General features: G+C 44.4%; 1 protein-coding gene across 1 annotated transcript in view; it reads right to left on the bottom strand.

Moving 5' to 3' along the window:
* Positions 1-22,670, bottom strand: part of TEK (TEK receptor tyrosine kinase) — a 570,337-nt gene that overhangs the window by 399,973 nt on the left and 147,694 nt on the right. The window contains exons 3-4 of the mRNA XM_086962126.1: positions 1,844-1,954; positions 1,306-1,458 (exon numbers count right to left, since the gene is read on the bottom strand). Coding sequence (XP_086818252.1) covers positions 1,306-1,458; positions 1,844-1,954 — 264 coding nt within the window. The remainder of the gene's footprint in view (positions 1-1,305; positions 1,459-1,843; positions 1,955-22,670) is intronic.

The raw sequence follows: 22,670 nt of genomic DNA, 5'->3' as shown, positions 1-22,670 counted from the left end.
ACCATACACCTCTTTACATGTATGCTACAGTGTTGTGAAGCAGAATTATGGCAGGCTTCTGTGGGAAACACAACCGATGACAGGAACTACTCAGTGGTGCTCCTACTGCTAATGAATTGTTGGATGTGTTATACAGATATAAACTCAATCCAATGAAAGAAGACAAGTGTTCAGGTACAAGAGGAAAATCGCATTTATAAAATTAAAAGGCAGTAATAACTGCAAACATCTAATACTGATACACCTCAGTGTGACTACACGTGCCCACAACAATCGTTTGGCACTTGCTTTACATTAAGTTGCTCAACACATTCACCCTGAGCTGCCACTCTTTGCCCCTCTTGTGGTTCCTGTCCATGTTCACGATTTTTCCTTGTTTGTGTCTGTATTATGCCAGTTGTATGGGTATGAATGAAGTATGGTTGATGAAATGGTTGACTGCGGGTTATTTACAGTATGTTTTGTATGTTTTTTGGGATCTTTTACTAGCCATAGGGGGTAGTACCATTACTGTATTGACAATGACTACGTTCCCTTGCTTATTACATTGTGTATATAACAAATTATTTCAAAAAAACGTATATAAAAATAAGTTTTCAAGTAAAATGCAATTAATCTTTATTGATATAATTTTGGAGACTGAGAGAATTTACTTTTGATTTGTTGGCAATCTCTGTTCCCCTTCTTGGGAACTTTTTTGTTCTAATTTAGAGACGCTTGGCGCTCATAATTTATCCTAGGCAGGTGACCACCTTCCCTTCTCGCGTAGGGTTTAGCAGTATTTCTGTGGGAAACATGACAGATTTTAACATTTTACTTAAGTTGGATGCCTCACAGATATAAGGTGGCCTTGGCCTGTACGGGTCTCTTATAAAGTGTGTGGCCCACACACTTCGGGGGCTGAAATAGTCTACACCATGCCCATGGCTATATCAATCTAACCACATGGGTGTATACTGGCTCTAAAACAATGGGCACATAAATAAGTTGCGTAGGTACCAATGCTAGCATTCATTTGATGCAGCTCTGGATCCCCACCTTCTACATCACCCCTACTCCTAGGGTCCTTCCTAAGCCCCCCTTTTCTCACCTCTTTTCCTTATCTCCTCCTGTCCAAGGGGCTTCCCCATGAATCTCCCACTACAGGCCTGCACCAGAGCAAAATGTAAGTACATAAATCATAACAGTACAACAGAAGAGACTAAGCAAACACTGCATCCTTGTTAATGGCTCGTGCACAGGGTATGCAGCTATCTTGATGCTGCTGTTCTGGTGTATAGCGGCCATGTCTAGCAGAGCACTTACTTCTCACTATCAGCCTGGTGACCGCTGAGTTGAAGTAGTTCCCTCCAATGTATTTGGCTGTGTACAGGGCTGTGTCCTTTGGCTGGACATTGTACGTGACGACGTCCAACAGCTGGGGCACTTCATGTTTGGGAACCGAATGGATAAAAGAGCCTGGAGAGAGGCATTAAGCACAGAGGAACAATCAAATACTCTATGGAGATACAGCTGCATGTTAACTGCTTTGCCTTACCTTATGTACATCATGGATACATAGGGTAGGTACAGCGCCATCTAACTTGACAGTCCCCAGTTAACATAACAAAGTACAAGTAGGTAACACATCAATGCAATGCATGTTCATAAGAAGCAAATGCAAGTAAACTCGTCGATGGGTTTCAGTCCCCTATCAGTGGCATAGCACAACAGTCATCAAAATGTTTGTGTACAAAGCAAACAAAATTATATCACACAAGACTTGAAGAGACGCGCTACTGTCATGCTTTTGTCACAAATGATGTGCAACCAACCCAGAGAGCATCTTTGTCATAACACTGACCATTCTTGTAGATCAGTGCATCTTCCTGGGTAGGGTTCTTCTTCCAGAAGGAAAGAGTGACATTATCCCCTTTATTCGCAGTAACCGTTAAAGAGACAGGAACGAAGGATGCTTGGTGTAAAAAAAGAAAGAAACAGTCATGTTACAAACAGTTTGTCCTTCTCTCAGATCTAACGCCGCCATTGCAGTGACAGCAAAAAACATTCAAGAGGGATTTGGCGCAAATGGAGGATGAAGGGTTAAAGGATGCAGTTAAGGGTGTGAGGGAGAGGAAGTATAGGGTGAGCAGGTTAGCATGTTGTAGACATAGGACTCATGTGCTCGTGCAAATGGCTATTCGTCCATTACTATTGGTTCACATAGCTAGGAAACGTTGGCAGTAGCGGCTCCTCTGTTAAGGCGAAGGAGCGTCGCCCAACTTCTATTTGAGCAGTGCAAAAATACAAATAGAATGATAATGACTAGACATTATTATAATTTTATTTTTCTGTGTGGGACTGGAGCCAGGTTGGGGCAGGGTGGGGCTGGGCTCGCCAGAGAAGAGTGAGGAGTGGTTTGCACTCCCTAAGTGCGCATGACTGTTTGGCCGGCCAAACATCATGTGCACTTAGCATGTTCTCCACCTAGCTGTGTTGCACAGCCTGGTGGAGAACATGCTCAGGCTCCCAGGCACTGCCTGAGTAGCCAAACAGAACGCTCAGACCAATCACAATGCTGCATGAGCAGCGTTGTGATTGGCTGGGAGAGTTAGGGAGCCTGAGTGCCTTCCGGTGCTGCCATCGCAAAGAGATGAAAACGGAGGAAAGGCGTGCGGCGGAGGCAGAGAAAGTATGTTTTTTTTATCCATTCCTCCTCCGCCTCATCGCCCCCATTCCAAGGCAGCCGCCACTGAACATTGGACATGTTCTTCGTGTCAGCAATGTCATATAAATAAAACCTTTGACTACCGTAACAATCTTAAAATTTTACAGGAAATAATGCACACCCGAGAAGTTGTTAGCATCAACCTCAAACCAAGCAAGATTAGCTGGTTATGTGCATGTAATACGGATACTGTTAAAAAAGGTAAACAAAAAAGGTTAAAAGATTTTGTTAAGAAACATTTAAAAAAAAATCTGCAAACAAGCTATAAAATGAAAATAGATTAAATAATATTGACATTAGAATATTGAGCATGTATTCCTCACTTTGGATAATTAGTCAGATCTTTGCCAAGCAGCGTGCAACGCTTTTAAGGGTATATTAACAAAACATGGAATCTATCTAATGCCACTAGGTAGTTATAGTTAGGTCTGAATTTCCATAAGAAGTACCTTTTTTTGTTTGCTAATAACTATGGCATCGTTTTATGAATCTTCACAAAACATTCCAAAAGAGTGCTCTTCTTTGCTTAGTTTTGTCATAGAATGGTGCTCATCAAGCAGGGGCTGAGAAAAAAGGAGGAGTCCCAAAATGCTAACTACCCATGCAGATTCCATAGCGATTTTTGAACAGTGGTAGAGCCAAAACTGCTGAACAGAATTACACTAAATTTGACAGGAAGCTAGATCTTGGAATAGAAACTGTGCTTTGTTGATATGATGAAAATCTGTTCAATAGGTTTTGAGAAATTAAGATTAAAAAATATGTGTATGTCTGGCCGGGACGGTTGGGTTTGAGGGACTCTCATGACAGTCCCACAAGCAATTCATCAAAAACAATCGAGTGTTCGGATTGGCCTAGGGCCTATCTTTCCCTTGGCCCATCTTGCTTCCGCAAAGTGAAGGTCCTGCAGGAGCAACTGCTCTGATTGGCTGGCCAGCATGAACATAAATGTTTCAGTGATGATAACTGGACTCTGGGGACTTAGTACACTGTTTTGAAAATGAGTAAAGAAAGATATAAGAGGGCAAGGTAAGGATACCCTGCCCCCATCTCTTCTGGAGGGGGGATCCTAGAGGCATGCATGGTAAATTCATGCTTTGTAACATCATACATACCGTGATGGTGGTTCCCTTTATAGCACAGGGATCACCAACCTAAAGTCTAGGATCTCTGAAACGGATGCATTGATTTTTGCCACCCTGTCAGACTGGCAGCCACCCACCAGGATCTAAATGATCTCATATGTTGTCATCCTTCCCAGCACTGTTACATATGTCTTTATGGGCAAGAATTGGCTCTGGATAACTTTGTGTCTATCAGCCACAAATCAGAAGTTGTATTTTAATTAATCATCCAATTCAAGCAGAATCCTGAAATGTATGATACAGAAGGACTTAGTAATATTTGCCCATGTGGTTTTTATCAGACAGATTTAGGTTTTTATTGTATTACTCTTCTTAGAAGAATCTAATGGTTGTGAAAGATCTCTAATCTACTTCAAATGACTTTCAGATTAGAATTCTGCATGATAGAACATGAGTTGAATCATTTTGTTATGGAAGCTCTAAATTCATTTTTATGGCAGCTTTTAGCCTGTGTTTACCTTTTTTGTGAAACCTAAGGGCCTAAATTAGAGTCTGGCTCAGCGGGAGCACCTCTGTCAATTGGCAGTGACACCTGCTCCACTGAAGTTAAGGTCCCCCTGCTCTATATAGACTTGGAGGAAGCGCCAAGTATACACCGGCAGAGCCTCTGCTGGTTCCACCAGTGTAAACTTCTAACCTGACAGAACCTCCAGCAAGGGGCCATCAGTTCACATTCATGGTTGTTCCTCCCTCATATGGACAAGATACCCATCAGTCATCTTCCCTGCCCATGTCTACCAGGCGATGTATAGCAGATAAGGGAAAAAGAAAATGCAGACTGGCCTTCATATGCAAGTTTAAAACTCCGTGCACGCTGCCCTTTTGTTTTCTTGTTTTCAAGAAGAAGACTCCTACTTTCCAAGGAGGCACTTTTAACATGGAATCCACTTGGCAAAGTTTCAGTCCATTCCGCGACGCCATCACAGAAGCGGCTCCACTGAAGGCACAGAGCTTCTTGCCAAGCAGACGAGGATCTTTAAATAAGACAGGCAGGAGCATATTACCAAGCAGGGCGATAGGCAATTATCGCCGGTTTAGCAGCCGTTTTCGGCTGCTCTATTAGCAAGCTGTCGTGAACAGCAGTTAGCGACAGCTTTAGGCGATAGCGAGCGGTTTGGGGCCCGCTTTACATGGCAGCGATATTCATCGCTAATGACATGCAAAGTGGGCGTACCCAACCTGTTAGCGACTGAAAGCAGTCGCTAACGTCGCTATCGCCTATTAGCAAGGCGGGCATAGCGATGGAAATATTCCCACTATCGCCAAAAACTAACGCCTGCTCAGACCAGTTCTTAGCCATGTTATCCAATGAGAGGTGGATAACATGGCTAAGAGCATTTTGTCGCTAATGTGTGAATATCGCTGTATTCTCAGCGATATTCCCGCATTTCGCCTGATTTTTATTGCTTTTGAGATAAACCTTGCTAATAGCAAGTTATCTCAGCGATAATTTCCGGCGATACTTAACTATCAAAAATGTGTTGCTAAGCCTAGTTAGCGATAAATATCGCTAATCGTTGGTAATATGCCCCCAGTCTTTTACCAGTGGAGCAGAAGACATCCCTCCATTGACTTGACAGGATGGCGGCCTGCCTGCCAAGGCAATACCTGGCCCTAAAGATCTTGTCTTGAAGAATGCCAAGAGCGCAGAACATGACTGGGGACTGAAATATATTAAGACTTAATGTAGATGAAGCATAAGATATAGATTTCTCACAATCCTGATTGTGAACGACTACCTATGCAGTATATATTATGCTCTCTATTGTGTTTTGTAATATCTCATTATTTTCCTGATTTTCCACTACATTTCGCTTTAATTTAGTATTTACAGTTATTTATATTGTTCTCAAAATAGTTTGATTCCTTCTTTTTTAATGTGATAAAAATAAAATTGAAAAACATTAAATTTGGAAAAAATGTATTTAAAAAACATTACATTTGGGGGAACTAGAATTCTCTTACCCTGTCATAATGTTGACTGCCGTGAACTCCGCCTAGATCAGAACTTTCCTTGGAACATTTGTCAACACACTCTGTAGTGATGTGGGTTCGACCCATAAAATCCATTTTGTTTTCCTTTTTGCACCTCTGTTGGTTTACATCTTGGTGCGAGAATTCCGAATTGAGTCTCATTTACTGTAAAACTTAATGGAAATTTGTATCTGAACTGCAACCTCCAGTGTCGACCTTTGACTGTAAAGTCAGACACCTGTGGACAGCTACGGTAAGGAGCTATATATAGGTTGTGCGTAACTTGGACATGTACACACGAAAGCTGAGTGAAGAAAACTATTGTCTCACTCACCCTGCCATCTTGGAACAAGCGGACCTATTGGCAGATGGGACACAAGATAACATTTCATGAGGGATACTCGACAGTAATGCTGAACTGTAGCTATTACTTTTAGGCAGCAGGATTTTACAGTGCACACTTTTTTATCTAAAACATGTGAAATCCTACCATTTTATTGGCACATGGTACAGAGGCCAGCAACTTTTTAAAATACATTTTTTGACAGGTCCATATTTAGTATCAGATTTACTCCTTATGAGTCCCTTCACATGTATGCGTATGAGTTATATTTCTTTGAGTTCACGGTTATTGCGATTTGCTCTTGATCTGCCGAGATAGGCAGAGTAAATTACTATGCCTAGGCCTGGCAAATCAAAGGCCCTTTAGACAATAAACCCCATCTAAAAAGGGATTAATTCCTGTTTCTGGAGTGATGGGGTGGTGTTGGGAACATCATAGGCTTACTGCATCCTCCTCCTGTTAGATCAGTTGCTGTTATCAGCTGGGACAAAGGAGAGATGGGCGACTCATGCCACAATCCATCCCTTTAAAATTTGAGAGGTATGGGGAACTGGAGGGGTGGGGAGAAACACAGCAGAGTTGATCTGACTTTGTGTTGGAGACTTCCGCCATCTTGGATTTCTTCCAGTATCCTCTGTAGGAGTTGAAAAGTTGGTGGACTGACTCTTGACAATGTGAATTATAGGTGGACAGATTATGTGGTGACATAGGATTGGGTGAAGAACCCAAAATTGACAGAATGATTTACCTCACTTTATAACCTCCTGCACAAGCATGATGAATTGTGGAGACATCAAAGAAAGGCAAAGGACCAGTTCTGCTGGTTGTCCAGTGTCAATTGCCATTGGGTAGTAGTGCTTGGCTGACTCCTGACCAGTACCACCAAAGCAAAGGGGTTGGACCTGAACGGCTGGAGATTGTTAGAACTATCTGCTGTTGAAGACTTGTGGGAAGATGCTGTGGAGCTTGTGTTGCCTCAGGTTGGGAGAACAGTAGGGCTGGGCAGGAAGGTAGTCAAAAGCCCTACTAGAGGAACTGTTGTTTTCCAGGAGGTGGAAGCAGAGACCCAGTCTGTGCAAGGACAAAATCCTCCTCTAAGTATATGGGTGTGAGGGGAAAGAGTAGCACTTGCCTTGGTTGTTGTAAGTCCCCTTTGCCCTATCCAGGTGTGCCTGAGACAGCTTCTCTGGGAGGAGCCACGGTTGCCTTTAGCAAAACACTCCAAACCCCATTAAAAATGCCTGTTAAAATGTGCCCAATGATGCTATTGATATCCAAGATTGAATTCCAGCTTTGCTGGAGCCTTAGTTTACCAAGTCATATTCCCCCTGGCTCTGTGAGTAGCCCACCAGAGTTGTGTGACAGTGATAAAAACCATACGTATGAAATTGCTGTTGCATTATGGGCATTTAAAGTTTTGGGCTTTAAAACACTCTTGCCATGATACGCGCCTTTGAAAATCTCTTGTATGTATGAGGAGAATGCACAGCTGCTAAGGGGCGAGAAGTGGGCTTTTTCTATGTCCACCATTACATTGGGCAACAATTTAAGTGTGGGCCCAAAAGAAACGCACAGGGTATAGCAGCTATACAGACCCGAGTGCACGTAGTTACTCTGAGATGCGAGCACTGAACATCTGGGTTTCCAGGCAATAGTAATAACATTGAGTCTGAGTTTACCATGTCTCGCTAGTAAGAGACTTTATGATATACAGTTTGAGTCTGGCTGGACTTTGCTCTGGTCTTTCATGGAAAATACATCATGGTATTGAATTTAGGTGTGGTCAGTAGGGTATTTGGCTTATTCAGTCAGAAGCTCATTGTTATAAAATGTGAGACTGCATGTCGGGTGGGAATGGTTGGATTCTCCAATGAGAGACCTTATGGTGTGCCAAAGGCAGTATGCCTTTATTTAATTTTTGTGAAAAAGAAAACAGCTGTTATTGTTTGTCTGTTAATACTCTACTTTAAAGCCTATATGCAAGTGTTTCATTTGTTATATCCCTCTTTGTTTGAACTGGTTTATTATTATTCAAGTATAAACAGGGTTTAGGAGTTAACATGTCAGGACAAGTTACATTGCCAAGCTTACATCAACATCACATGTAAAACACATGGGAGCATTATTATAGCACAAACTGTGTAGTAAACAGAATTTGAACATGTAACAATAAACAGGCATTTGCCTTATATAAAGGACAGTGAGCATGACTATCTCGGTGCATGGGGGTCGCTACTGAGCGCTCATTGAAGTCCTACTGCAAGGCCAATGGCATGCAGTGTTGGTAAAGTGCAATTCCTTTTCAGATTCAACAATAATGGAAGGCATCAAGGAAAGGAAAAAACATAACGGGGGTGTGCGAAGAAAAAAAATAAAGGGACACACTGGACCAACTTAGGTCTCCCCAGCCCTCCCTCATCCCCCTGATCCGTCGAATGTATCAACAATACACACATTTCCAAACAATGAACCCAGCAAACATTAACCCCTTCACTGCGGCGCGAATTTCGCCACGTGCGGGGATTTAATTAGAGGGCGTACCCCTTGAGTGCTCAGGACGGACCCCAGCCATCCTACGTCACGCTGTGCGTGTGCGCAGGACGGCCTGGGGCCGTCCGAACTCCACCCACTAATTAATTATCCAGCGCAGGCACGGAATTCGTACTGCGCTGGGGAATCGGCGGCGTTCGGACAGCCCCCGGCCGTCCTGAGCACACGCCCAGCGTGACGTAGGACGGCTGGGGGCTGTCCTGAGCACACAAGTGGTTAATTTAGATGTGAGGTGAGCATAAAGATGTTGATTATCGTCTTGCACGATTTGGGAGGGTGAATCTCCACACCTACTGCCGCTACATTCGTTGTAGCGTCCAGGTGATCCAATTCTGGACGGGGTTTGTTTTGAAAGTCGTAATATAGTGTCCCAGTAGGCAACTATAGGGATCTTACGTAGCCCTAGAGTTTCCTCTTCATGTAACGCAATGTTCTCGGCTTGGGCCCACACAACAAGCGACTGTCTCAAGACCGCCGGAGGGGGGGTTCAAGTAACTTCTAGGGTCTCGGGATTAAAAGCTAGGCTACCAGCATACCCAGATCAAGAAAGCTGGAAGTGACCCTCTGTCTCTTACTTTTGCGAAAGAGACCCAAGATGCACGTTTCTCATGTGTGTGTTACAGTGTGCCCGAACAACCTAACAATTGGGTGGTAACGCCTTGCCAGTAAGTGTTAAAAAGTAGACAAGTCCATAACATGTGATGGAATCAGCGTCTGGCATGTGACAACTGGGGCAGTTGGCGTCAATATCGTGAAAGTATTGTTTTTTCTTAGTGGTGGTGAGGTAAGCCCTCTGGACAATGTAGTACTGTATGAGGTGAAATCTAGCATTCTGAGGGACCCTGATTGAGCTTTCTAGTATGGCATCGGCTCTTTATCCGTTCAGGGATGGGCCAGATCTTCTTCCCTGTGCAGCCTCAGAGATAAGAGCGGGGCTACTGCCCTGTGTTGGTGCAGTGAGGCCGCAAACCATCTCATGAGAGGCCTGCCTGACCCCATAACATGTAGATATTGGATTGTAAGGTGTGTCAGGCGCTCCCTTAACATGTCTGCCCATTTGCCGCCCTGTGCCTCAATTAGTGAAGTATGCAGCAGAAATTGGCCCAGAAGAAGAACTTCTTCTTACCTAGCATGTCATAAGGTATTAGGGCACCGTCCCGGTAGAGGTCCCCTCGGTGTCCAGACCAGCTGCCAGCCAGGTGCAGATCACCGCAGACGTGGTGGTGGTGGTACAACCTTTAGGCATGCTGAGCAGGGCTAGCGCCAGTGCATGTTGGACCATGGAACGTGTGAGGTACAGGCACCATGGTAACCCTGATATGCGACTCCGAGAAGCAGTGACTCCGGCGGCTTTCCGCAAGTGCAGGGATGAAATAGTCAGAGTATTGCCGAGAATGTCCAGGACGGTGACAGCATGGCAGTGTCAGAGAGCCGCCTCCCGCCATCCATTTGGCCACCTATTGGAGCTGGAAGGCAAGATAATTTTGTTCCATATTTGGTACTGGAAGCCCGCCTTGGTCTCTAGGTAAATAAAGTTTAGATAGTGCCACCTTGCCAGTGTGAGTTGTTTCCGATGAACTCTCTCATGGTACCTTCAAAAGAGTGGAAGAAGGGAGGTGCAAAATATACTGACAAGTTGGTGAAATAATAGAGTATCCGAGGTAGGACCAACATTTTGAGAAGAGCTATGCGACCCATGACAGACAGCTGGTGTGTGCACCAGAAGGACATCTGGGATCTGATGGCTTTCCAAGGTTACCCTCTAACAGGTCAGCTGACTGATGATATACTCTGACACCTAGGTAACAAAACGCATTTGGTTACCATAATATGGGAAGACCACTAAGGACAAAGTTAGGTTCAGGGCATGTAGGGGTAAATGGAAGCAAACCCGATTCGGCCCTGTTCACACACAGACTAGAGAAGGCAGCAAAGTTGTTGAACATTCGGGCCAGTATGTCAGGATAGGAGGGCATGTCCTGGATGTACCGGAGAAGGTTGTCAGCATATAGAGAGAACGTGTGGGTTTAGTCTCCCAGCGGAATGCACTGTGTGCCCGGATAACCAAGGCAAGTGGTTCTGTGGCTAAGGAGAGGAGTAACAGGGATAGCAGGCATCTTTTACGGGTACCTCTGCAGATAGGGATTGGATCTGATACGTAGGCCCCCGTCTTCACTCTAGCCATCAGCGCTGTGTACAATAGCCGGATCAGGCGGAAGAAACAGCACCCAACACTGTAGCGGGTCAAGGTGGCAAACAGAAAATCCCATTCCAGGGAATCAAGGGCCTTCTCGAGGTCGAGTACCAAACACCCAGAGTGTGGCCAATCGAAGTGAGGAATATGTTGAGACCTAGAAGAAGTGTTACAAATTTAACAAGATATTACAGGCCGGAGCCTGTTCTGATCAGAGTGTACGAGAGACAGGACCAAGGGTGCCAGGCGGTCTGTGAGGACTTTTCCCAGTATTTTATATTTGGTGTTGACCGAGACCAAGGGTCGGTAAGAATGTAGAGCAGTTGATCCCTGTCAGGTTTAGTTAGGGAGAGGAGCAAGACCCCATGCCGTGTGCACTGCTTATTTCTGAGTTTCTAGCCCAGAATTCTTACCTGAGTCAACCTTGGACTGGTGTGCATCATGACCCTAAGAATCAATGCCAGATTTACCATTATCTGATGCAGTGCAATGCAGCAAGACAACTTGCTGCACAGCACTATATCAAATGAAGAGACCAGGAATGTACCATATTTACTAACATAGGCTCTCTCTGCGCTGGTGCACTCCATGCAGCCTAGCACCAATGCAGACACCCTTGTGTTATTGTGCAAGGATGCCTGCGTTGCAGTCAGATTTTTTTGTGTGCAGGAAGGAGCACCTTCCTGCACAAAAAGGATCCTTAGAGTTGTTTTCCTCTTTCTAAGTGTGCCACAAAATGCATCAAACTTAAGAAAGATGAAAAAATGAGGAGAAATATAGATATTTCTCATTGTGCGCCTCTATCTTTAAGGCATAGTATTTTGACACATTGCAAGGTTTACCTGTCTTGGCAAATCTGGGATGGCACCAAAACACGTGGATGGATGTGTGGGAACACCCACTCTCCACACATGCAATACCTTCCCAGCGCAGAGTAATGCAAAACAGCAACTTGTGCTGCCTTACTTTTCCCCAGGTTTCCTAAGCAACGCAGGACCATGCAAGGTGGCCTTGTGTGGCTTGGTAAATCTGGCTTAAGGATTGCATTGACCTTGTGTCACCTTGCATGACACGAGGGCAACGCAATCCTATGATAAATCTGGTCCCAAGTGCTAAAAGGGGTTCTTGGTTTTTAGGGTGTGGGGCCTCTAGAACACGAGAGGCTATCAACTCCTCTTGTGTTCTAGACTCCAGGGGAACTAGTAGCAGAGGAAGTGCCAGAGCCAAAGAATTCAACCAAGATGAGCATCTAGGTTTTATACTTAAACAGTATAGCAATGACTGCACTGCTAATATGGTGAAAGGTGCAGGTCTCTGATAGGGCCTCCCATATCGAAATCGTAATCCATTTGCTGTTAAATCAACAGCAAACTGTAATGGATTTTAAATGTTCACCATGCTATAAAAGTGATAATAATTGTGAGTAAGTTAGTTGGTGTACACACTGTAATGGATTTGAAATGTTCACTATGCTGTAAAAGTGATAATAATTGTGAGTAAGTTAGTTGGTGTTCACACTGTAATGGATTTTAAATGTTCACTATGCTGTAAAAGTGATAATAATTGTGAGTAAGTTAGTTGGTGTTCAGCGCAGGTCCTAGTCTTCCAGCAACTTGTATTTCTTTTACAGGCCTGGCGACAAGAAATCAAGATGGGTGTCTTTTGGTCTTGACCATGCATAGATTGTGTGTTGTATTGATGATCAATATATGACGTAGATATAGAAATTACTTCATATGTTCATGTAAGGGAAGGAGTGCGTATTTTTTAATTAGGACATTTAATTAGTATTAACTGCTTTGCGGCATCAAACACTGTTCACTGCAAGTGAACCAGAGCTGGCAGTGCTCCACGTTTTACAAGTCTTGCTGAAGTGACCAGGGCTTTGCTAAGGTACACTGTTGATACACCCAGTGAGGCTGTCTGGGGATATGTTTGAACTTAGACTAGAATGGCACTGTGACATGAACGAACTGTCTATTCACATCCTGGACCTCTGAAATTAAGTAAAATGAATCATCGTACTTATTGTTTGGGAAAGTATGAATTGCATGAGACTAAACTACAGTGGTGACTAAACCTCCTGTTTTTATGGTATCACTGTTGCTGCCAATATTTTCTGTGTTCAGGCACTGAAGGATAAATGCCGAAAGACCAAGCAAAGTTTCGCTTATACAGTCAGATGGTGCAAGTGCTCCCTTCAAATTAATACCTTTAAAGAAGTGAAGAGGTCCTTCTGTTTTGTTGCATTTTAAACCTAGACAAACTAAATATCCAAATAAAGCTTTAATTCAGTATATCCCCTGACCTATCTGGGGAGAGGTAGAAGATTATAAAAAGACAAAGAGTGGCAGACTCGGATTTGTTTCACTGGTCAGTCTCTGTTTTTTTTCCCTGGGTCCTTCTTGATGATCTTTTGGTCTGGCCTCTGGTCTTGTTGGGTTCCTGCTTGTTCCTGTGGGTCCTGCCCAGGGTAAGCTGGTGATTCCAGAGTTATTTACATTGCTGAGGATCTGAATAGAGGGTGTTTTTCCTTCTGATTCAGATGTTAAGTCCAGTAAAACAATGCAATGTGTATCTGTTATACCTGCCATCCTCTGATTCAGATATTAAGTACAGGAAAAACAAGAATGCAATGTATATCGTTTAGAGCTGTCAGCCTTAGCGTTGTCTTCCCCCAATCATTATGCCGCCCCCTCCTGTTTTTCTGAATTAATTTTGTTAGCCATAGGAATCTGTGCACTTCACTACTGTTAACCAGTTCTAATGTGTTGACCAAAAACGTGGTAAAATTGGCATACACCTGATTGGCATATAATTTGCTTATAAGTCCCTTGGAAAGTGGCATACCAGATAACCAGGGTTGGTAAAATAAATGCAACTATTGATCCTGCAGCACCTACTTAAGTATCCCCTTAAAAAAAAATCTCCTTGCCAAGCCTTAAAATCCCTTTTTATTACATCTAAATCACACATAAAGTAGGTCCTAGACAGCCCATAAGGCAGGGTGTATTGTAATTAAAAAGTTAGGCAAGTACTTTTAATTTTTATATATCCTGATAGTAAAAAACTTCAAAATTCATTTTTAATACCGTGAGGCCTGTCTCTCTCATTGGATAACACTGGGTTACCTTATTACATTTAATAATAAACTACTTTTGATTGGGAGGAGTTAGGAAGGGCACATTTGGTGTCTGAGGAATTGTAATTTAAAATCTTATTTAATGGTAAAGTCGGATTTTAAGTCACAATTTTGACAATGCCACTTTTATAAAGTTAACATTTCCCTGTCCTAGCCATTTGCCTGCAGTCTGTTTCTGGGTGACATGACTTGGTGTAGTTGGCTTTTTTTTGTTGCAACCTTTATTTATCGTATGTTTAGCATTTTACAAAATACAAGAATATGACAAGGGTAGGCATACGGATTGGCAGTTTTCTTTTGTATAGTCCTTCCAGACAGCCACACTATAGAGGAACTAGGTGTGCTTGGTGGGCCATCTCAGGCAGGATGGGGGACAGAGGTGTGCACAGTCCCACTTGCCAAGACAAGAAAATCATGCAAAACTGGCCAGGCAAATGAGTTACTGCTATTCTCCTGAGAAGCCAGACAGTTGTCCTTGGCAAACACATGCCCCGTTGTACCCGAGTCAGCCTTGACATGTTTAGCTGTTCGAATTGTTGTCTTTTTACCGAGCGAGCAGAACATCAAGGCAGGTCAAGGGGCATTGCAGGGAGCGCTTTGAGACTGTCTGTGACAAGTTTGTAAGGAATAAGAGTTGGTGTCCCGGGTGATTAGCTCCATTTGGGGACAAGTTGTCTACACAATTTACAGCAGGCTGCCAGAAACAGATGAGAAAAGCATATGGAATCTGTATTGCACCCACAAGGCTCTGAAGCTAAATGGAGCTAAAAATTACACACATCGATTAAAAAGCGCGTGTTGAAAATACATGCTTTGATCAGAAACATTAACAGTTAATTTCCATTAGGAGAAAAGACTTTTCAGTATTAGAAATTATAATGTTTTCTAGGGATATAGATGTAAATAAAACTTTTTATTTCCCTTAAAGGAAAAAATAATTCTAATCTGATTTGCTGGATGTAAATGTTACGATATTCTTAACACCTTAAATAAAGATATCATATTTTTCTTGCGTCGTTCAAACAGTACTTGATAGGGAAGAAAAGGCAAGAGTTTCGGGGTGGGTGGAGGAAACAGGTAAACGGAGACAGATTAGTGTGTGTGTTTTAGACAGACAATGCCACAGATGCTGTAGCCTTTTTTTTGTTGCATATTTTAGTCAACGCTGTGGCATCATTTTGTCCCCCATTGCTGCATAATTCCAGTGGCTCCAGAGCAGGTAGCACATATTAAAAGTGCTTGTGTATGAAGCAGAGAGTATGAAGTTTGCAAACTAAGTTTGGTGTGTGTGCAAAAACCTGCATTGCCGATCCTTGGTGAGTTGCAGCTACTACTGCTGAAACAAGGCCAATGGAGGTAACAATGGGTGATGCAGACTGGCCTCGATGGCAGGGCCGGCTTTAGTGCTGGTGGCACCGTAACCAACAATGTTTATTGGTGCCCCCAAAGATCACCTACACCTCAGACACTAAACAGAGACAATCATTTATACGTGTGTAAATCACTGTATAGGAAATGTTACATAAGACAAAGGACTATAAGGTGTAGAAGCCACATGACAACCATACTAGTAGGCAGTATAGTTTAATAGCTCACTGTTCTATGTTAGGATTTTAACTTATAAAGTGCAAGTAACAAAAGGATCTCTCTGACACAAGCAGTAACCTACTAACCTAATTAACATTATGTGCACTTTGTGATCTGCGTGGTACATGTTCTTTGCAGCAGGCACATTAACCCTCAGTGCCACCTTTCCAGGAGTCAACCCTTCCACTAGACAAAACTTCAATCTCTCTGTAGGAAGAACATTATTCACCGAAGTAATCATGACATTTTTATTGTTGCTGAAAGTTGCTGGAGGCCAGGAAGGAGGCAGCAAGTTTTTTTAAAAACCATAATATACTTGCAAACACTATGCGCCCACCTGAAATAGGTACCCAATGCGGTCACACTGTTGGCACCGCCCTAACCTGCTCAAGGTTCATGTGATCTCAGTGACAGAGTGACTGGATCACTGTTGCTCTAGGGTGTGCTGCTTCGTAGGCCTGCCCGCAAGGCTGGAGGTGAACATCAGTATGGATTGTGGTGGACAGGCCTTCAAGGTTAACACACGCTTGCTACTGCAAAGGTCCACCTGCTGGTGCTAAGACACCTGTCCGTCTTAGGTCTAGTGGGGCTTTCTAAGGTCTAGCATGGGAATGTGCTCCCTGAGGAGAGTGGTCTGGGGACTGGTCATGAAGGCTGAACCCGGCTCCCCGGTTTCAAATTTGACAGCTCTGGCCATAGTGCCACATCCTCTCCCCCACTGAACACCATACTACCCCATTGAGAAAAACTCACACTGCCTTCAGCTACAACCCAATTGTGCCCACTATAAACACTGGGATGCGACTTATTTCAAATTATACATTTGATAAGAGTAATATGCTGCCTGAAAAAAAAAGTAAATGCAAACACTCATAGGGAGGCCAAAATTAAGTAAAGCATGTGAAATGTAAGCAGAAACAACATGGTTACCTTAACGATCTCTCACTCACTATTCAGAAATCAGCGAGTGGTTTTACCTGAAAAGTTAAGGACATGACTACAGGGCCCTGAAGGGAACCGTTTCAATGTTCATTGCTTATATCCTTAATAAACATAAACAGTATGGTTTAAAAAGACCACATCCATAAACACAGAGGTACACATTTTGTTTTCCAATCCACCCATGAACCAGGTATTGCAATACATCCAGGAATGGTGCACTTCTCCACCTGGGGACAACAATGCTGTTCAAAGAAAGACAAGAAAAGAAAAGTAGCACTTCACTGCAAAGTCTGTAAAGTGAGGCTGATGTGTTTGGATGTGAATAAAACCAATCTGGCCACATTGCAACCACTCTGTCTTGGTTTATTTGTTTTTGTATTTATTTTTTATATTTAAAACCTTTTATTTCTCTCTATCCCGAGGCTGCACTTTGGAATAGAAAAATGTCAGAAAAAGGGCATTTCCTGCAAGAGTGTTTTTTGTTTTTGGGATCCATTTCACAGAGAAGCAACTAAATGAAAGAAAGAAAGAAAGAGAGGTTGTGAACTGTTTCTTCAAGGCACGGGTTTCAGTAAGTGACGAGCAAGACAAAAAGAGAGGGAATATGAGGAAGAGGGGGGTGTCAGCTGCCAACACAGAAAAGAAGAGGACATTGTCCGTGTCTTCTCTGGGCAGTAAGGAAGAGACAGAGTCCTTTTCCTTCTCTGCCCGTCCCCGATCGTCCACAAAAGCAACCATGCTCACACATGTTGCGCCCCTCAGAAATATTCGAGCCTCTTTGCGTTGTACCCTTAAGAAAAAAGGAAGAAGGAGAGGCATAGACAGCATTGGAGAGGCGGAAAGAGGCGCGCGTGCGCGCGTGCGCTTGTGCGCGTGATCGCAAGCTCTAGGCTACCACAAGGAAAAGTGTGTGGTGGCATTTTCTGGAGCCACACACTAAATGTTTTGCAGCGCATGCGCTGGCTCAGCGAGACCTAAAAATAGGACCATTAGACTCACTCTTTAGTTTACTCCTGGTCCGGTGGAAGGACTCTCTGAGGAATGCCTGCTGCCTGTGGCCTACTGTGTACTTCAGAAGACTGCTTTACTACACTATGAAAAATTGCCTTGTTGCCTGAAGCCTGCTCTGAGCCCCTAGAAGTCTGCCCTACTGCTTGAGCCCTGCTCTTTTACTTAAACCCAGGACTTCCAGAGTGACTCCAAGTACTAGTTGTCTGGCCTCCTGTTTAGACCCTCAGGTTCAGAAAAGGCTCCAACCATCTTGTAACCACACCTGGACCCAGCCTGAGTGAGTTCTGACCTACAAGTGGTGCTGTCCAGTCCTGGATCCTTGGAATAGATGCTAAAGGTGACCAGATAGCCCAAATCCCAAATCTGGACTTTGAAAATGTTCAACCAAAAAGAGCTCTGAGAACTGAGAGGTCTAGATGTCCGCAATTAGATGCCTGCAGTTGGCGCTTTGATCATTTAGGTGTTATTTCTCACATTAAAAATTCATAACTCCGATCCTAGTGATTGGATTTTTGTCCTTTTGGTATCAAATGATGTATTAAAAATGTCCCTATTTTTCTAAATTGGTGTGGGATTTTCTTGTGTTGTGTTTTCACCTTATTACTGTTTGAGTGCTACATAAAAACTTTACACATTGCCTCTAAGTTAGGCCTAACTGCCATTTTCCCAAACTGTGACTTTTTTGTAGTTCACTCTAACACGCATTATGGCTGTTGCTTGAGTAGGGTTTCACTGCCTTCAACCAACAACAGACTTTCTCACATTGGTGCTCAGTTGTGGGATCCAGTACTTGTGTTTGTGCAGTACCATAGTGATTAGTGTAACACTAAAATCACAGGTAAATTATTTGACACCAGAGTAGAATTCTTCTTGATTTTTGATTGGATATTTTCCTTCCTTTTCAAAATGTAAGCTCTTCCCACCTCTTTTTTGCCTACAATAGTGATGGAACTGCTCAAAGTTGATGACATTGGCAAGGCTGAGCTGCAGAAGCTCTGCAAGGAGAGGGGGCTAAATGTGGGTAAGAAGGCCCCAAAGGTGTACCTCAAGGTAGCCTCATGCCTACGAGGGGATTAAGACGATGCAGTCCACAGGAGGAGGAGATAGAGGATGACAATTCTAAGGGGGAGGAAGTAGACTCAGATTAGGAGGAGGGTCGGCCTTCGTACCCTGACCTGGAGTTTCCTGAGGAGGAGGACAACTTGCCTACAGGAAGGGAGCCCCATGCCAAGCCAGGGAGCAATTTGTCCTCCAGCAACGTGTCCCCTGAGGAGGTGGCAGACAGGAAGGCTAAGAGGGCAGTCTAACTACAAATGGTCAAGCTCAAAATGGAGAAGATGCTGGCACTAGAATAAAAGAGGCTGGCTCATGAGAAGTGAATGAAGGAGCTAGAACTGAAAGCCAAGCAAGCAACAGAATGTAGCAGCCGTGATGGCAGCAGTCCAGTGCCCTATGGAGAGATGAGGGTCTGTATACCCCAAAACCTGGTGCCCAGTTATGTGGTGGGGGTGATTTAAATTAATGGGATTTGGGAGCTAGCCTGTGGAAAGATATGCCCTTAGTGGGGAGGGACACCTATCTTACATTAGAGGTGGAGGATCAGATGAGGTACACTCCCATGAAAGCCATTCTTCTCTCCAAGTTTGGATTGTCTTCTGAGAAGCATCACAATAAATTCAGGGACAGCAAGAAACTTCCAAATCAGTCTTGGGTGTGTTATCTGTACTACTTCAACAAGGTACTGAGTGGTTGGGTGTAGGCAGCAAGGTGCATGACTTTTCTGGGCTGTACAACATAATTTTAAGGGAGCACATGCTAATTACCTGTTTTATAGAGCTGCATCAACACGTGACTGATAGTAAGATCACTGACCCCAGGGAGCTTGCTAACTAGGCGTACCTCTGGGTCAATACCAGTGTCCAATAAGGTATCTGGGATGAGGGACTCCCAAAAGGGTGGTTAGGGTTCCCACCAGAAGAAAGGGGGGGATAAAAATAGGAAGGATTTCTCCCAAGGCCCCCAAAATAATTCACAAGGGAAGGAGACCCATCCCAATCTGACCACAAGAAAAATGGGGTTGCAGATAAGAACAATGGTAAGTTTGTCCCTAAGTGGTATGATTGTTATGAATTAAGTGTTGGCACACCAAAGGGCACAAGCCCCCTGCTGGTGGGCATACCCAAGGGTTCGCTGGTGTACCGCTTGGAAAGAGATGGCTCCAGTTGGTATGGGGGAACAGTTGAGGTTAGCCTCGTATCCGTGGGTGACAAAGAGATGGTACCCATAGCCTCATGTCTTCCAATATCATAGGTGTATGCAGTGAGTCACCCATCAATATGTGGAGACTCTGAAGGATACCGGAGCCTGCATAAGTACGGTAAGGTATCATCTGATGTCCTCAAAGTAGGTAACACCAAATATATTACACCAGGTTTTAGTAGCACACAACTATGAGAGTCACAACCTAGTGGCTCCGATTCCCCTTGAGTGGGGGTGAGGAGTCTCAGGTTCTCTTAAGGTAACTATTAGGTAATGACTTAGAGCACACTGCCTGGAAGGTAGTGGAAATCAAATCACATCTGGAGATGTTAAGGTTGCCTGAGTGGGAATGCATGACCTCATGGTCCAAGGCTGCCCAAGAGGGGATTAAAGGAAGACTGGAATCTGGAAAAATAGCCCAGGTACCTACCAAGAAAGGGAGGGGAAGGGGTTGTGGGAAACAAGCACCTAAAACTCCCACGGTACAGGTGGTTGACGCACTGGGGATGACATTGCCTCACTTGGAGACCTACATGAGCTTGCTGGATGGTAAGTTGAGGGTGTGTCCACCAGGGATGAATTCTGCAAGGCACAGAAGGAATGCTCTACCCTAGAGGGCTAGAGGTGATATGCTGAGGCCCAGGCAGATGGGACACCTCTAGAGATCATCTCATAAATGACCTGTATAGAGAGCCTAAGGTACCATGAGAATTGGTGGTTCCCCAGTGGTACAGGGCCTTCCTACTGGGACTGGCTCCTGAGATACCCCTGATAGGACATCTGCGGCAGGAAAGACCTTTGCAATACTTGTCTCCAATTTGTATTGACCCTAGATGAAGACAGCCTCATATAAGCTCAAGGCTCCCCTGAATGTTATGTTATGTTATGTTATATTGGTATTTGTAGCGCACACAACTACTCTTGAGTATCCTGGCGCGGAGCAATACTACATAGACAGCGAGAGAGAAGCATTTTAGTAGGCCTGACTAAATAGGTGGGTTTTGAGGAGTTTTTTAAAACTCCTTAGGTCCCGAGTGTGGCGGAGTGTTAGTGGGAGGGAGTTCCAGAGAGTGGCTGCTTTCACCGAAATCGATTGGCCGCCCAGCCTGGTTTGTCGGAAATGGGGGATTACCACCAGCACCTGGGAGGCCGACCTAAGTGATCGGCTGGGGAGGTAAAAGGCCACTCTTTTCTTTAGGTAGGCGGGGCCAGTCTCATGCAGGGCTCTATGAGTTAGAACCAGGGCCTTAAACTGGACTCTTTGGGCCACCGGCAGCCAGTGGAGTGTGGCCAATTGAGATCTTATGCTGGTGCGTTAAGGGATGCCCAACAGAAGTCTCGCAGCCGCGTTCTGGATAAGTTGCAACTTATTCACCAGAAATGAGGGGGAGCCCAGATAGAGAGCGTTGGCATAGTCCAGGCAGGACAGTATGAGGGCTCGGGCGACCGTCTCTTTCGCCAGTTGGGGAAGCAGAGGAAAAAATCTGCCTAGTGATTTGGGGGTCCCAAAGCAAACGCCCGTAAGTCTTTTTATATGCTCAGAGAACCTCAGATCATCATCAAACCAGATGCCAAGATTTTTGGCTGGGCCGCCCACCGAAAGGGGACGTAGGAAATCAGTTGGCCATATTGATTCTGTGAACAGGGCAGGGAATTGCCCATATAATATTATTTCGGATTTTCCTTCATTGCATTTTAGTTTGGCCTGAGCCAGCCATGTGGATACGGCAGCAAGGCATTTTTGTGCCGCGTCCGTTTCCACCATCGAGTTGCCCCAGGTGAACAGGAGCTGGGTGTCATCGGCGTAGGCCATAATTTTGGCACCCAGCTCCTCAGCAAGGAAGATCAGCGGGGTCATATAGATGTTAAAGAGGAGCGGGCTCAATGTTGAGCCCTGTGGGACCCCCGTCTGAACTTCCCTGGCTGAGGAGAAGTACGGGGCATCCAAACTTGCTGGGAGCAGGAGTCTAGAAAAGATTCCAGCCAGGACCGCCCTGACCCGGTGAGGCCGATGTATGTAAGGCGCGCCAGGAGGAGTTGGTGGGGAACCGTATCAAAGGCGGCATAGAGGTCCAATTAAATCAGAGCTGCTCTGCCGCCCTTGTCCAGACATTCCCTAATAGCTTACCTGTCATTGGCATCCCTAATCCCTTACCTGTCATTGGCACCCCCTTTAAAAAGGTGGGCATTGACATTGTTGGACCCTTAGACGTCAAAACTGCCATAGGCAACAGGTTCATCCTGGTTTTGGTGGTCTGTGGCACTAGATACCCTGAAGCCATCCCCCTGAGGTATGTGACCACACTTGCAGTGGTTAGGGCCCTGATAGAGATTTTCACCTGAGTGGGGTTCCCCACAGAAGGGTTGTCTGATGGCACAAACTTCATGTCATACTAAATGAAGTCCATGTGGGATGAGTATAGTCTACCCTACCAGTTCTCCACAGCCTATCACCCTCAAACCAATCACCTTAACTAACACCGTCACGGGAAGTGCCTGAATTTGGTCATTATCCCCTATCATGCCTAACATCTGCATGAAGCTGCTAGGATTGCTAATACCTTAAAAGGATAGAGTAATTTGACACCCAGCTTACTTGAAGTTGATGACTTCTGATGTTGTTGCACAGGTGAAACATGCTCTACATAATCTAGATGGTATGGTTCTAATTGCAATTTTACCCAGCGTAGAGTGACTTTGTGCTCTTTTGTACAGGACACTACCCATTATTATCCCAAAATGGGTCCAATGACAAACACCTTTGGATTCAAGCCAATATTAAGACCAAATGGAAATACACTACACTACGATTCAGT

Source organism: Lissotriton vulgaris, chromosome 3_1, assembly GCF_964263255.1.
Source record: "Lissotriton vulgaris chromosome 3_1, aLisVul1.2, whole genome shotgun sequence".
Classification (NCBI taxonomy): Eukaryota; Metazoa; Chordata; class Amphibia; order Caudata; family Salamandridae; genus Lissotriton; species Lissotriton vulgaris.
Note: the sequence above shows the minus strand (reverse complement) of the source record. Positions and strands in the feature narration are given on the sequence as shown.